Source organism: Drosophila santomea, chromosome 2R (assembly GCF_016746245.2).
Source record: "Drosophila santomea strain STO CAGO 1482 chromosome 2R, Prin_Dsan_1.1, whole genome shotgun sequence".
Lineage (NCBI taxonomy): Eukaryota > Metazoa > Arthropoda > Insecta > Diptera > Drosophilidae > Drosophila > Drosophila santomea.
In genome coordinates, this window is record NC_053017.2 from 5,101,600 (window position 1) to 5,116,444 (window position 14,845).

The window sequence follows — 14,845 nt, forward strand, 5'->3', positions numbered from 1 at the left end:
AGCACGACTATCGATAGCACGCGAACAGCTGACTCGCACACACGCGCCTTACCGGCTCTTTTGCCATCCCTAACACCCGAATTGTGCAACACGGAAAATTGACAAAATTTCCAATTTTCAAATTATCTGCTCGATTTGAACACACACAAACTACGGAAAATAACCAACCAACACTTACCACACGGTTTGGTTTAACTCGCGCCGCTACGCGATTAATTCAACTGACTCAATCCGAGCATACGAAGGAGTGGAAATCAGATGCAAGTCACAGACAGGGTTTTCCGTTGTTTAGAATGAATTGATTTTCCGGGCAACTACATAGCGACAAGTCGGAAAACGGAAAAACAAACAAGCCGGCGAGTTGCCCTTGGCAGCAGGCAAAGAGCAACAGTTCAATCCACACACAACTCACGCTAGAACCCCAAATCATTTTGGCTACACAGTAAACTTCGGCTGGAGAAATGCTGCTTCAAAAGATATTTACCCGCGCGCTTCACTCCACGAGGCAACTTTACGCCGGATCTGGCGCATCCGGAGGGCTGGAGAAGAGTGCCCTGGCGGCCTTGAGGAAGAAGACCGGATACACCTTCGCCAATTGCAAGAAAGCCCTGGAGAAGCACAACAACGACGTCGGATTGGTGCGTAGTTGGCTAATGTTTCTTTTGTAAGCGGGGCAACGAGCATTCAATTATATAGCTGCACCGCTTACAAACTCCTTTATGGTCATATCACCCCGTCTAATCACCTCACCTTGCAGGCTGAAAAGTGGCTCCATGAGCAGGCCCAGACGCTCGGCTGGTCCAAGGCCACCAAGGTCGCAGATCGAGCCACTGCCCAAGGTCTGATCGGAGTCCTCATCCGCGGCAATCGGGGCGCCATGGTGGAGCTGAACTGCGAGACGGATTTCGTGGCCAGGAACGATACCTTCAAGCGGTTCGTAGACCACGTCGCCTGCATGTGCCTGCACTACACGGACTTGACGGACTTTGATGGAGATCTGTGGAAGGTGAGAGTGGATCTACAGATAATGCGCGCATTATGTGGCTAAATTCAGGAACCATCGCTAAGAGAACGAAGTTGCTAATGAACGAATTTGTATATCCTTTGCAGCTTGGCTTCGATGCGGACGCCCTCAAAAACTTGCGCACGGAGGAGGGGCGCACACTGGGCGATCACCTGGCCCTGCTGATCGGCGCCATCGGAGAGAATGCCACCATCCGACGGGCCCTGTGCTTTAAGGTCAACAACGACCTGAGACTGGTTGGTTACGCCCATCCGGCACCCACCAATGTGGGCACCACGGAAGGCATCACTCAGGTGGGCAAATACGGAGCGATCGTAGCCTACCGATCCACGCACAATCTGCTGGACTTTGAGTTCCACAAGAGCATCTGCCAGCAGATCGTTGGCATGAAGCCGTCGAAGATCGGCGAGTATGCCAAGGACAAGCCAGCGGAGAACAAGGACGACGAGACGTGCCTGATTCACCAGGAGTATCTGCTCGATGCGGACAAGACGGTGGGCGAGGCTTTGCAGGAACACAACTGCGAGATCGTTGACTACCATCGCTTCGAGTGTGGCGAGCAGACGGAACGCAGCCTGGAGGCGATCATTCGCTCCCAGCACCAGAGCAGCAATTAACTAGCTATTAAGCAGAGTCTAGATCACTAAATTGTTATTAGCACCAGCTGAAGATTGTTAAAACCGAAATTCTGGACAAAGTTCTGGTCAAAATTTGCATGTGAAACAAGTATAACAACCACGACGATCAGATCAGATCCGCCTCCGTTATTTGAATACTCATGAGTCATGGCAAAAAATTGGGGTGACCAAGGGGAATGCGTCTGCGCAGAACGGGAAGCACGCTTGAGCGGCTTCCGGCGACCGAAGCAGTGGAACCCGCGGGAAGAACGGGCGACTGGACAACGCCAGCAGAATGAACTGTTTACAAACGTGTTTTGTTTTGCCGCTCGTAATTACCCACTTGGTCATGCGATAGCCCAAAAGAAAGAGCAAAAGGGAAAGATCTTAGGGGGGGGGCAAAGGCAAAACGATCACCAAAATACCAGGGGGGGGTACGCAGTGCTCCTCTTGCTGCTCTATCTTACTGCTCTACCTGCTTAATAACTTAACCGAGCCTTTCACTTGTGCCGCAAGTTATAGAAATATGAGTACATTTGGTCAGGGATGGAAATCAATTGCCAGGAATAAATGAAATACTTTCCTGCCCTAAGAAAGTTTGCAGCACTGAGCTGTCATGAAATATTGACTATTCGTAAAGTAGCCCTGTCAGAACCCTACTGTCATTTCAGAATGGCCCATCATCAACCTCCAATCGTCGTGAGAGATTCCATTGCCGACATGGACTACCTGGACATTGAATCCTTCCGTTCCAAGTACAGTGACATTACCGTCACGGCCGTGCCAACGCGCTCCAAGGCGGACGATGAGCCTGCAATGGCCACCGACCAGGAGACGACAATCAAGCAGCATGTGCCGCGCGTGGAGATAACGAGAGTGAATGGAGGTGCCTCTGCAGGTAGTGGCTCCACTGCGAATCCAGCGATGATGCAGCGCAACAGGCAGCAGCCAAACAGCGCCGCACTTGCCTACGCCAATGAGTATAAGGAGGTTATGGCCAAACTGGAGTACACCAAGTACATGCAGGCCCAGCTGCAAATGATGTCCGCGTCAAAGGGAGGGGGCAGTGCTGGTGCCCCTGGCCTTGACTTCGATCTGTATGGCACATCTACAAGTAAGGAAATTAAGAATGGAAGCGAGTTTTTAAGTTATTAAAATGTATTTTAAGAATGAAGTTCTACCTTTGCTGAGTGTATACAACTATAGTCTTATCCTCAAGATTCCACACTTTTCAGATATCGATGAGAACGCCAACATAGTGGACAAGTACGCCGAACTGCTCAACGTCCTGGGGGAAATGCGCTCCAATCTGGCGACCACGATGGCGGGCCTAAGGGCTCCCAAGGAGCGCCTGCAGCGCGACATAGCCCAAGCCAGGCTAAAAGTGCGCCAGTGTCTCCTGCTCCTGCAGCAGGGAGACGAGGAGAGTGACGATGCCGACTTCCAGGGCGCCCCCGCCAAAGAGTGACGTCATGGCTCACATGTACACATCCGCATTGTTAACGACACCTCTCCGGGATCGCGAGTGGCACGACAATAAAAGACTAGAATAACAAAAGCCATCGGGGAGTTCTGGGAACCCTCGGTGTTCACGGCTTCGACTATGATGGTGGGGCAATGGCTTTGGAGTAGCCAAATACTATGACCAGGTGATACTAGGTGGCCGGCATTCTGACACAAGCGAGCAGCGGAGCGCGGAACCTGTCCACCTGAATGCTGGGAACGCTAACTAACATTTGATACCCTGTAACTGGTTTATTCGATTGTTAAACTCACATACTAAGGAGCTACTTGGGATTTATTTGATACTGTTTGTACTCCGTTTTTTAAAGAACCATCTTTCATCACATGTTTTACTATGGAGCATTCTTATTCTTTGGATTATAAAGTCAAACAACTTATTGCATTCACAAGTAAGTTTATACATGTTAGTTATATTTCAATTAATTATGGAATTTCGTATCTAACCTTCTATTTAGTGCTAATAACTTTTTACATCCTTTTGTAAGACGTGAATGTACATTGCACTTTGCACATCTTGAATTTGCAACTTATGCCCGACCGTTATAATTATCTAACTTTTCCTCAGTCAGTTGGTATGCGAAGTCTTGTAATTGTCGAGTATACCCTTCGAAAATGTTGGCCATGGTCAAAGTGGAACTCGAAAGGGTCACATTCACCAGCGTCGGCAGAGAAACACACCATTGTACATAAAAACATACATGTATATGTATTTACTTATGTATGTATGTAACTACGATCGGAGCGCTACAATTGAAGTTCAGTTCACGTTCAGTCGCCAGCCGACTTTTCACGGGTTAAGTTAGACTTAAGTCAAAGGCACCGATCAGCGACCGGATTGCACGAATATATCCTTTTTTTAGCTTCCGCCTTTGAGGCGTTTTTGGCGTTAATTCGGGTTAATTTGTTTGGAAAGTGCGCAAAAAAATAACAGTGCCAAAAAACGCGTTATCACTTGTGTGGCGCTCTCTTTTCCCACTAACGGTAAATTGCGCGAAGAAGCGCGCGAAAGCGATTTGCAGGAAAGGCGGCCAAACAAAGCGAATGCCAAAAGGTGACAGCCATAAACACAACAAATAGTCCGCGAAGTGCGAAAAAGTTAATTAGATTGTTTAGTTTTGGAGTTGCAACCACAATTGCGGCTGCACCAGAGGAAAATCAGCGAATACACTTTAATTTGCATTGCAGCAGCCGTAAATTGGACCGCAAAATGCCGCCGTTTAATTTCTTCAAGCAGGTGAGTGCGAATTAATTAGGTGTTGCCACACATATATGGTGCAAAGTAATTAATTGAGCGTTTGTGCGGCAAGAAATCAGCGCTGACGAGATGCATTTGCTGCAACTGACGCTGAAATCGATGAGATAAGTTACCTAATCAAATCTACATATATGTACATATGTACAAACATGTGCATGAACATACATACATACATGTATGTACGTATAAAGGATATTTCGAGCTAAGTTGAAGTACAGTGGTAATTCAATAGGTGAATTTAGGCAAAATTATAACTTTAACGAGCTTAGATGGAAAATGTCCTTTTGTCCCGAAATAATGATCACTCACAGACATCTTATTATGCATAAAAGTCATTTTAATTTGTCGTATGATTGTTTTCCAATAGTGTAATTGAGATCACCCAGTTTCCCTATATCAACGTGCCATAGGTGTTATCAAATGTATCAAGGTCATTTCTCTGATAAGAGCTCACTACTCTCGACCTTGCATCTGCTCATCAATTAATTGCAATATCGCTACTGTTCCAAGAATAAAAGTGAGCTGGGACAAACAGATGAATCAGAGCACACAAAGTATCATCATTACTTTCCAATTTACCATATCTCTGGAAGACAGGCAGCACACAAGAGACGTGTCTAAATGGCCAACTCCAGACAAAGAAAACGTAACACGGGAAATGGTAAACCAATTTGAATGGACTCTAACCAAAACTAATGAAGTGCACAACGAAAATGGACTTTGGCGCCCAGCTGGAGACCCCGAGATGTGGTGACCCCAAAAGAGATTATGCGTAATTAGGCGGCTTCTGGCGATGCTTGAAGATAGCTTCCGGTGATTAAATGTCGTGATGTGAAACGAGATCTTGGGAGAACTACGAACTACGCACCAGCACGAAGCCAATGAATCTCAACCAGCATCTGCATAAAAAGCCAAACAACCCATAAAGGTGGGAAGAATTTCTACGCAACTCGTGGCCCAGCCCATCCGCAGCTTTCTTTATGTTTTTATGGCTTTTCCCCCACTAATTTGGATTTGTTTGGATCTTGGTCTTGGCCGCTGGAGAGTGCTGGGCAGAGGAGCGTTTGATTATAGCCCGGCTGTCTTTTAAGGGCCTGCCTAATGAATTTCCGAGCAAACGCATTTCCCAACCCGTGTGATAATTAAGACGAATGACCCCTTAGTTAGAAAGTTATTGCAGCACAGCTGCGTGTAGTCCGAGTGTTTTCCTTTGTTTTTAATAGATTATCTCAGCATTTGCGCAGCTGAACTGAACCCGAACCGAAACCGAATCTGGTTGTATTTGCATTATTCAGTTTTTAACTCCGGGTTAATTGCATGTGGAGTAACAGTTAAGTAACCGTTAGGCAGGGATTACTTGCTTATTGCTTCCAAGTGCTCAGCTTCCAACGCAATTTTTGTCCAACTCTTCACTTCCTACGATTTCAATGAAGAAATTATTTTTGAACTCTTCGTGCTTAATTCACCCACACTTTAGCTTTTCGTTTATTGCTTTTTTTTGTTTTGGCGTGGGAAGCCGACAATACCAAATTGTTGCTCCGAGTAGCAAACAAAGAGGGGAAGCGAAAACCACAGAAAAACTGGAAAATAACATCTGCAGTAGCTACTTTGTGAAAAGTGCGGCAAATCGACTGCGGCTGTAGAAAATCCAATTCGATTTTCAATCTAAAGATCGAACGCCTTTCAAAACCATTGTGATTTGTGGTCTCCAGCTTTGTGCCCGCCTATCACAGCTAATTAACCATTTATTAATGCCTAATCAAAAGCACTGCCAGCCAAACACCTGTTGTTGTTATTAATATTCGGCTTTTGCCAACTGATCTGTCGACGTGTTTGGCTTTAAAAACGGCTACAGGTGGCAAAAAGTGCAATTAAAAAAACGTAGATGCAATGCTCTTTTCTTCCTGGACATATATTTTCATTTTGTATATGTTGTTTTTAAATTAAATTTCAATTTGCAGTTTTGTTTGAAATCTTTAATCATAAAACTAATCACTTCGTAATTAGAAGCATAAAACTATTGGCTTAAGATTTTCGATGCTGAAACTTGTAGTGCCACAACTTTATATTGTTTAATTATCGGCAAACTTGTTATTTCCACGTTATATTAAATTCGTAATATAGTTCTGCATTTTTACGAGTTTGGTATATCTTTATCAACTGTTGAGTATATATTTAAAATGTCTCGTAAAAGTTCTTCGTCGAGAATGGTATTCTATACTGGTATACTATTTCTATCCCACCTTTACTTTCCAATGCATCGATCATGGCTCAAACTGCCAGGAGGTTCCCATTGAGACGAGTCGGGTGGGGCTTGGTCTGGACCTGAAGCTGGACCTGCGTCTGGATCTGGAGCTGGAGCGGTTGGCAATTAATGTGGTCTGCTTTCAGCTCGAAGATCAAGAAGCCACTGACAGCGGCATGATTGCCATTCCTTGGCCATCTTCAGAATTGGCTAATGAAAAGGCTGGAAAAGAGCAAAGATCCATTGGCACAATCACCGCTAGGGTAAAACGGAGGAAAAACAATAAGAGAAAAACTAAGATACAAAAGCGGTACATTGCCGGCTGGCAGTTTCCCGTTGGCAGTTGCGGAAAATGAAAATGCCACCAGTCGATGTTGCATTATTGTGGCGCTTTTCAGACGCTTTTCCAGACTTTACGTAAATGTCGCGTGTGGCCACAAAATGGTCTTAATGTGTTTGGCAACAAAGAGAGGCAAACAATCAAATAGTTTGCTGCCTTTTTTCGGCTTAAAAGGAAAAGTCAATTGGCCTGGTCGTTTGTCTTCTTGCGGGTTGACGTGTGTAATTATCATAAATCGCAAATTGCATTTTCCATCATGCTAAAAGTCGCACATTTTCAGCTGGAAAAAATGCTTTGCATTTACATTTGCCATTTACATTTTCATATACAATTGCTTTCATTTTTTAGTTATGTTTTCGCTATTTCCCCAGTTCACGCCTCAACCTCAACGGTTGATTGAACTTGTCAGAGTTTTGAGTTGGCCAGAGTTGGGGAAAAACATCATGGAAACATGAAACATGGCCAGCAAAGAGAGTTGTGTTTTTGTGTTTTTGGTTTTTGAAAGGCATCGCATTGTCTTGCCAAGATGCGGATACGTGGATACGCAGATACAGAGATACAAAGATACAAAGATACACGGTTCTCTGGGCCAGACCCATTAGTGTCTTTCACGCTTTGAAACACACTGGAAAACCATTTGGACTCATTACAGAGTCATACACAAGACATTTTCGACTTAATTGAGTCGAAACTCGGCTCCGAATTGCTAAACAAATCGCTCCCAAATTGTTACCCCAAAATAATTTAAACGCTTTTCTTCCGCGCAGCTTGTACCCCCCATGCTCGATCCCCAAAATCCGATCCCCAAAATTACCCTCCAGCCGTGTTAATGATCGCCGTCAAATGACCGTCTGCCACTCTCCATACATAAATCATAAAAGTGAGGACTCAAGCCAGTCGAGCGCGTCAGCTCGGTTGACAAAAGCCGTAGGAAACCCGAGAGATGCAAATCGATGGAGTATACAACACCGATATGGACATAAGTACTTCCCCCATCGTCGAGCTCCTCTGTTTGTGCTTCATTGCCTGTGGAGAATGTGAGTGCAGCGGAAAGTGTGGAGTCAACGGGGAACAAGTCGGTTTCTGGATACCAAATGACGAAGTGGAGTCCACTGTGCAGGGGCAGTGATACTCTTTTCGTGGGGCATCGAAAGTTGCTGGGTCTAAGTAGTTTAATGCGCGTTTGAAGTTCGGTTAGTTCACATTGCATAAGTTTCCTTTGGTCCATTGTATTTGTAATTTAAAATTCGAGTTCTTAGAAATGCCAACAGATTAAATTTGACTATGAATTTGTTTCTGAAAAAAAACTTAGCAATTTCACTTATGATTATTAAATTCAATTCCCAATTGCAAACCAAAATAATCTATTGATACGAAACGCCTGCCTTTAGCTGATGGAACTAGCCAAACTCCCTCATTTAAGCAAATGTTAACCCGCAGAGAGCTAATAGAAGGAATTAGCAAACACCCCGTAAGATTTTGTTAAGACCCTGTTGCCACCACTTCCCCTTGGCCTCTAGCCCTAAGCCATGTTTCATTGGCCCAAGAGCAAGAGCACAGCCCAGGCCAAGTTAAAGAAACGGCAAAGAAACCGCAACAAAGTGCGCTGCGCTTTCTGCTTTTCTCAGCCAGTTCGGTTGGAAACTGAAAGGTTGGAGAGGAAAACCGACAATCTAACTGATAATTTTCATTCATTTCTGAGTCACACAGTCGCTGGTGCTTCCCACTTGCTCTTTTGGCTCGAAGCTATTGGCCCGATACTACTATACTGCTATACTGCTATACTGCGATACTCCGGAGCTGGCCTGGCCATAAACTTGGAGCGCGGCATTTCGTGGCGACCAGTCTGCAGTTGGCTTTCTGCTGGCAAAGACGCTTCGCCAGAGACTCGGGAAAACGGGAAAAAGGGGAAAAAGAACGCGAACCGCGAGTGCCTGAAAACCGAATACGAACCGTATCAAATCGAATCGAATCGGATAGAATCCAGGCTAACATTTGGCTTAACTTTCAGTTTCGGCTTTATTTCGGATAAGTTTTTTGGGATATCAACACCCATTCAAAATTTGTTCTGGTATTTTGATCCATCGGTTCGCTATTAATCTGCTGCGCGTGTGTATGAAGTGAGTGTGTGGCCACGTTCGCTGTTCAAAAGCGCTGGGAAAACGAAAACTCGCAAGGATTTCACTTTGAGCCGCGCTGCTGCCGGCTTCCATCGGAATTGCCATCGGTTTTGAGAGAAACAAAACTAGTTCAAGACAGCTTAGCAGTATCTTTCAGATACAGATACATCCGCGCACATGGAGCTATCGCTGTCACCAAAAGAAACGGTAACTACAGGCTTTTCATTATGCATATTTCGAGTCTCGAATCTCTCCCATCAGCTCTCCTATATTTACCTGTATCTTGTACAAGTTTATTTAGCAAGTTTCAGCTGTTAATTACGAGCTGGCCATTATTTGTTTATCAATTACAATCCATTTTGTGCCTGACGATGGTGTTTGCCCAGGTCTTGTAAAAGATTTGTTGACACAATAATTAGGCGGAAAATTAATAAAGATTTTCCCAAGGAAATTGACAGTCTTTTATTCGATATAATTGGACAAGTATTGTAATATCATTTGCGGCCATTTATTTTAGTTTCTATTAGGCTTATTCTAAACCACATATGTATATAACACATGTAACACATAACACACACAAAAGAAAGTTTATTAATTTTTCTTTATTTACATGCAATCAGTTCTTCCTTAAAGCTTCAAAATAAAACTTCACATTTTTTCAGATTTTCGAACTTAGTTTGTGTAGTAAAAGTAATGTGCTTCCTCGAGCGTCTAAAGCAATCGATGGCCTGCAATTAAACTTTTGAGCATCATCCATCAAGTTAATAGCTGTACCGCAAGGAAAGTAAAAATTGAACACAATAGCTGTCGTTGGAGCTGAGCGCCAATCTGTACCCAAAATAGATGGGTATCTGAAATTATTTTTGGCATTCGGCACCCTATTTAGAACATTTCGGCGATCAGCTTTCGCTTAGATTATTGTTGCTAATTGGCGGCTGTGAAAGTCTTCTATAAAAACCAAGTGTGGAAAAAATGTTATAATTTGCCAAGCGGTCGGCAGAGAAAATTTACTGGTGGCACTTTTTTACATTTTTTGTGCGAGAGCATGACAAATGTAGTTTAGCTGTCAGCAGTGAAGATCAATCAATCATGGAGCCAGAGAGCTGGAAAACCTGGTTAACCCAAGCGCCCAGTTAAAGTAATCCGAGTTATTTCACCATTCGCCGGCGACAATTAAAATGCCTTTGTGTTATGTGGTGTGCAGCGCATTTTATGCATTGCTTATTTATGAGCAGGCCCAGAAAAAGGCAGTCATTATTATTGTAATTTCTATGAAATGTCATTTTGTGGGAGTAGCAAACGTTGCCCGGCGAAGCATGAACTTGTTTTTGGTCACTGAGCACGCCACTATGTAATCATGTAGCTATGTAGCGTCCAAATGAATCGGCTCCAGACTGCAGACTCCAGACTTCGAAGTCAAAACATTAATTAGCCAAAGGCAGCCTAATGACCCCAAACCGCTAGCCGAGATCGAAATGGAGATCGAAATACAGATCGAGAGCTAGATGAAGATGAAGATGCAGTGCATCTGTGTCTATTGTAAGCGTATAGGCACCCAATGGCTGCCAACCACTTTCCACTTTGCTGCGTTTCATAAATAAATAAAAACATAATGTTCGACGGCGACCAACAAAAACTGGCTGCACCACCAACGTGATGTGGTTAGATGTGGTTCACGCCCGCCCCTGTTCACTTTTGGTTTTCACTATCACTTGCGCCTCCAGTCGGATGCAGAGCACTTCTGCAGACGGGTTCGAGTTTCTGGTTTTTATTTTTCTTTCGCTAATTTTGAGCAATTTTTTCTCAGCTTTTGCGTTCATCCTTGGGGTTGTGAAAAGTGTCTCATGACAGCAACAATTGGCGATCGTTTGAAAGGTGTTTAATGTCGTGCCAAGTGCTGTTCAAACAACTTGCTTGTGGCATTGTCACCTGGCAGAGAAAACAGGAGCACCAAATGGTAATTGCGCCTGAAATTTCGTTTAATAAACCTGACTTATGCGATTGCTTGCCTTCAACCTGAACTGCAAAACCTCAAGCTCAGAAAGAGAAGTAGCCAAGAAAAGGAGTGTCTTTCTCAGTAGTTTTAACATGAAACAGAAATGTGATTTTAAATTCAACTATAAGGCAAAATAGGAAACACCAAAGATGATACAAAAATCATTCAATTTAGGGATCTACAATCTAAAAATGTAAAATATTTATTTACTTAAAGGAGGTCCTTTAATTTAAAATTCAACTATAAGGCAAAAAAACGTAACTCCATAGATGATACAAAAATCAATCAATTAAGGGATCTACAATCTAAAAATCTTTAACATTTATTTACTTAAAGGAGGTCCGTCCCAACACCATTCCGGACTTAAAGGTGGATGCCACATTTCGGAAGGTGGCTAAACATGCGATCACCTTCGCACTTTGGAAGATAGACGAAGATCGCTTGGAGGCAGTCCCAAGATCACATTACGGAACCTTCTACGATGGCTGCGCATACATTATCTACGCAGCAAGTTTGTCGGGACATTATGCCAACCACGAAACCATCGTAAGTAGTTTAATTGGCTTGTTTAACCAACTTTAAAACGAATATTCATGTTCACAGACACGCGAACAGAAGCCGAATGTGCTTCTTGAGCGATACATCCACTACTGGTTGGGGAAGAATGTTAGCGAGCAGAATCGATCCAATGTGGTCCATAAAATTCAGGAGCTGGACTCGTATCTGGGAAACATATCCTCTATTTACCGGGAGACCCAAAATCTGGAGAGTGCGAGATTCCTTTCTTATTTCAAGAAGGGTTACGAGTGAGTTACGGCTTTCCGGCAGATGGGAATAAAAATAATAATAAACAAATAATTCCGTTTCAGTGTTCGATCGGGTGCTCTTATAAACTCGCCCAAGAGGCCACGCCTTTTTCAACTGTACGCCCGCAAGTGGCTGCGATCCATTGAGGTGGCCACCATCGATTGGTCTCACTTCAACTCGGATTACATAATGGTCCTTCAAACGGAAACCCTTACCTACGTATGGATAGGCCGCTCCAGTTCGGGAATCGAACGACGAAGTGCCCTTGGCTGGGTCCAAAAGCACTGCAGTGGATCGCCAATCACTATAGTCGATGATGGATATGAGCAGGCCATGTCCCAGGAGAGCAAGGAGCTGTGGAACTCCCTACTTCCGCTCAAGAAACGGATGGTCTGTCAGGCCAGCCACCTGGTCAGCGAATACGCCGACTACAACAGCAATAAATTCCGCATCTATAAGTGCAATCAACGAGGAAGGCTGCACCTGGATCAATTGGATGTGGGCATGCCGGCAAAAGATGATCTAAGCGATGCCCATGGAGTCTATTTACTGGACAATTACGGCCAGAGCATTTGGATGTGGGTAGGAGCTCAAGCACCACAAGCAGATGCCCTTTCTGCCATGGGAAATGGAAGGGCTTTTGTTAAAAAGAAAAAGTATCCGGATAATACGTTGGTGGTGCGAGTTTTGGAGGGTCACGAACCGGTGGAGTTTAAGCGCCTCTTCGCCAACTGGTTAAATGTTTGGCAGGAAAACACCAGGGGACACAAACCAGTATCCACAAAGTTTGGAAAACTAGATGCCCATTCCTTATGTGAACGCCCTAAAATGGCTGCTGATACACAGCTCGTTGATGATGGCAGGGGTGAAAGAATAATCCACCGTGTTTTTGGAGATCAGGTGCAAGAGGTACCCATCTCAAAAACGGTTGTATTCACCACCAATGCCAGTTTCGTGGTCAAGTACAGTGTGCAGGTAAGAATAAGCTCAAGTAGCGTTTACAAAATTAAAATTCACTTTTCTGGCAATAACTTTCAGTGCGCTACTGTTGTTCCCGCGGATCTGGCCTCCGTTGGCATTAAAACAATCATCTACCAGTGGAATGGTTCGGAGGCCTCTGCGGAATCTATTTCCCGGGCGGACAAGTTCGCCAAGGCCAGTTTTGATGCTCTCAAAGAGCCTGGAATGTTTGTACAGCTCTATGAGTTCGATGAGCCACCGCACTTCCTTCAGATCTTTGACGGAAAACTTATTATCATGCGCGGTCAGCGGAGCGAGATGCCTTACAATGGAAGCTCTAACGTCTTGCTGGATACCTTTCTGCTGAAAGTTTACGGCGATGCTAGCTACAATGCTAAGGCTGTGGAGGAGACACATCTGTCATCGATCAGCTCCAAAGATTGCTATGTGATCAAAACGAATCATGTTTGGGTGTGGTGCGGGCAAAGTAGCACGGGAGACGCCCGCGAGATGGCCAAATCGGTGGGCGCACTACTGGGGGAAAACTCTCTGGTCCTCGAGGGCAAAGAAAGCAAGGAGTTCTGGCAATCGGTCGCTATGTACTTCAACCAAACTCTAGTGATCAACGGAAATGGGAACTCGTGTTCTAGCAGCACCAGCAGCAGCAGTGGCGCCGGAAGCATGTGCAATGGCAGCTCCAACGGTGGAAACATTTCACCGACTCTCAGCAATAATTGTTACTTAAACACCAGTGTTCCGAGTAAGCCGAGACCTCCTGTCCAACTATTTTTGGTCTGGTGGCAACAGAGTTCGCTGAGATACGAGGAGATTCTCGGATTCGATCAGCAGGATCTCAGTTCCGATTGCACCTATATTCTGGACACTGGCAGCCTCACCTACGTCTGGCTGGGATCACAGGCTCCAAACCAGGAACGCTACACAGCCATTGCCCAAAGTTATGTGCAGAATGCTCCATTCGGACGAAGATCAGCGACAGCGTTAGCCGTGGTCAGGCAGTTTCAGGAGCCAAATGTTTTCAAGGGATTCTTCGAGTCCTGGCAGAACGATTACGGCAAGGTAAATAGAATATAATATTCGGAATTTTCCATAAAAACGGTTTTTAAGATTTCATATGCAAACCTAATTATTTTGGTTATATTTAGAACTTTTTTTCCTACGAGAAAATGCGAAAGGATCTGGGGAATGAAGTGCCCAGCACCTGTAGCCTCGCAAGCGAAGGATCAGCTCAGATCCTTAACAACAGACAGAAGGACTTCGATGGTCACAAAAAGTATCCATTAACGGTGCTCATCCAGGAGATGGATATGCTTCCACCAGAAATAAATCCCCTAAAAAGGGAGGTGGGTTTAACTAAACATCTATTTCCGTATCTGTTTTTAAAAGTGTCTTCCACCCGCAGGTTCATCTCACGCACGATGATTTTGTGTCAGTGTTTAAAATGTCTTTTTATGAATTTGACGAGCTGCCCAAATGGAAGAAAATGGAGCTGAAAAAGCAATTCAAACTTTTTTAGGCTCATTAACTTGTGGAAATGATTGTAACGAGTGCGCACTGTAAATACTCCTCACCTATAATGAATACTATTAAGAGATAGTAGCTGTTGAAGCAATTCTTGTTTAATATACAAATTTTACGTAGATGTAATAAAGCAAAAACATGGAAATCTTAAAATTGAAAAAATAATATGTTAGCCCATGTAGGCCATCAAGTGGTTTCCACCTCCTCGGAGTCTGGTTCGTCCCCACTACCGGAACCTGGCAACAAAAACAGCTATAAAGGTATAGGTATAATATAAAAAAAACTTACTAGGAAACAAGAGCCCGAAAATAAACTCAAAAATTCCACCGAGTAGATCCCAAAACATTTTTGATCCGGTGTTGTCAACGTTTTGTAACCAAGTATAATGGCATTGCGGCCCCAGAGCTGTTTTGAACCA

General features: G+C 44.2%; 3 protein-coding genes and 1 long non-coding RNA gene across 5 annotated transcripts; 3 read left to right on the forward strand and 1 right to left on the reverse strand.

Annotated features, from left to right (window-relative positions):
• The first annotated feature begins 49 nt into the window (after positions 1–49).
• Positions 50–1,778, forward strand: LOC120444804 (elongation factor Ts, mitochondrial). Its single transcript, XM_039624752.2, has 3 exons — positions 50–638; positions 758–1,006; positions 1,111–1,778. The coding sequence occupies exons 1-3, from the start codon at positions 462–464 to the stop codon at positions 1,639–1,641; spliced, it is 957 nt and encodes a 318-aa protein (XP_039480686.1). The 5' UTR covers positions 50–461; the 3' UTR covers positions 1,642–1,778.
• Positions 1,779–1,909: 131 nt separating this feature from the next.
• LOC120444805 lies at positions 1,910–3,490 on the forward strand. Its single transcript, XM_039624753.1, has 2 exons — positions 1,910–2,755; positions 2,877–3,490. Exons 1-2 carry the CDS (start codon positions 2,212–2,214, stop codon positions 3,107–3,109), a joined length of 777 nt encoding a protein of 258 aa, XP_039480687.1. The 5' UTR covers positions 1,910–2,211; the 3' UTR covers positions 3,110–3,490.
• Positions 3,491–3,885: 395 nt separating this feature from the next.
• On the forward strand, positions 3,886–14,580 carry LOC120444803 (villin-like protein quail). 2 transcript variants are annotated; one of them, XM_039624751.2, is made up of 7 exons: positions 3,886–4,399; positions 11,458–11,667; positions 11,725–11,927; positions 11,991–12,903; positions 12,967–13,965; positions 14,052–14,249; positions 14,309–14,580. In XM_039624751.2, the coding sequence occupies exons 1-7, from the start codon at positions 4,373–4,375 to the stop codon at positions 14,420–14,422; spliced, it is 2,664 nt and encodes an 887-aa protein (XP_039480685.1). In that variant the 5' UTR covers positions 3,886–4,372; the 3' UTR covers positions 14,423–14,580. The 2 variants fall into 2 exon arrangements, with proteins under 2 accessions (XP_039480685.1, XP_039480684.1); XM_039624750.2 differs by lacking the exon at positions 3,886–4,399 and adding an exon at positions 9,023–9,332.
• Positions 14,504–14,828, reverse strand: LOC120444806. The gene is made up of 2 exons (XR_005615712.1): positions 14,716–14,828; positions 14,504–14,663 (listed from the first exon to the last, which is right to left on the reverse strand). It is a non-coding gene; the product is annotated as an uncharacterized LOC120444806 (long non-coding RNA).
• Between the last annotated feature and the right edge of the window lie 17 nt (positions 14,829–14,845).

Coding starts and splice junctions, on each gene's coding strand:
- LOC120444805 (XM_039624753.1), top strand. CDS start 2,212: ATGAAATACTTTCCTGCCCTAAGAAAGTTTGCAGCACTGAGCTGTCAT. Junction 2,756..2,876: donor TCTGTATGGCACATCTACAA/GTAAGGAAATTA, acceptor CACACTTTTCAG/ATATCGATGAGAACGCCAAC.
- LOC120444804 (XM_039624752.2), top strand. CDS start 462: ATGCTGCTTCAAAAGATATTTACCCGCGCGCTTCACTCCACGAGGCAA. Junction 639..757: donor ACAACAACGACGTCGGATTG/GTGCGTAGTTGG, acceptor CTCACCTTGCAG/GCTGAAAAGTGGCTCCATGA. Junction 1,007..1,110: donor TTGATGGAGATCTGTGGAAG/GTGAGAGTGGAT, acceptor TATCCTTTGCAG/CTTGGCTTCGATGCGGACGC.
- LOC120444803 (XM_039624750.2), top strand. CDS start 9,303: ATGGAGCTATCGCTGTCACCAAAAGAAACG. Junction 12,904..12,966: donor TGGTCAAGTACAGTGTGCAG/GTAAGAATAAGC, acceptor AATAACTTTCAG/TGCGCTACTGTTGTTCCCGC. Junction 14,250..14,308: donor TAAATCCCCTAAAAAGGGAG/GTGGGTTTAACT, acceptor TTCCACCCGCAG/GTTCATCTCACGCACGATGA.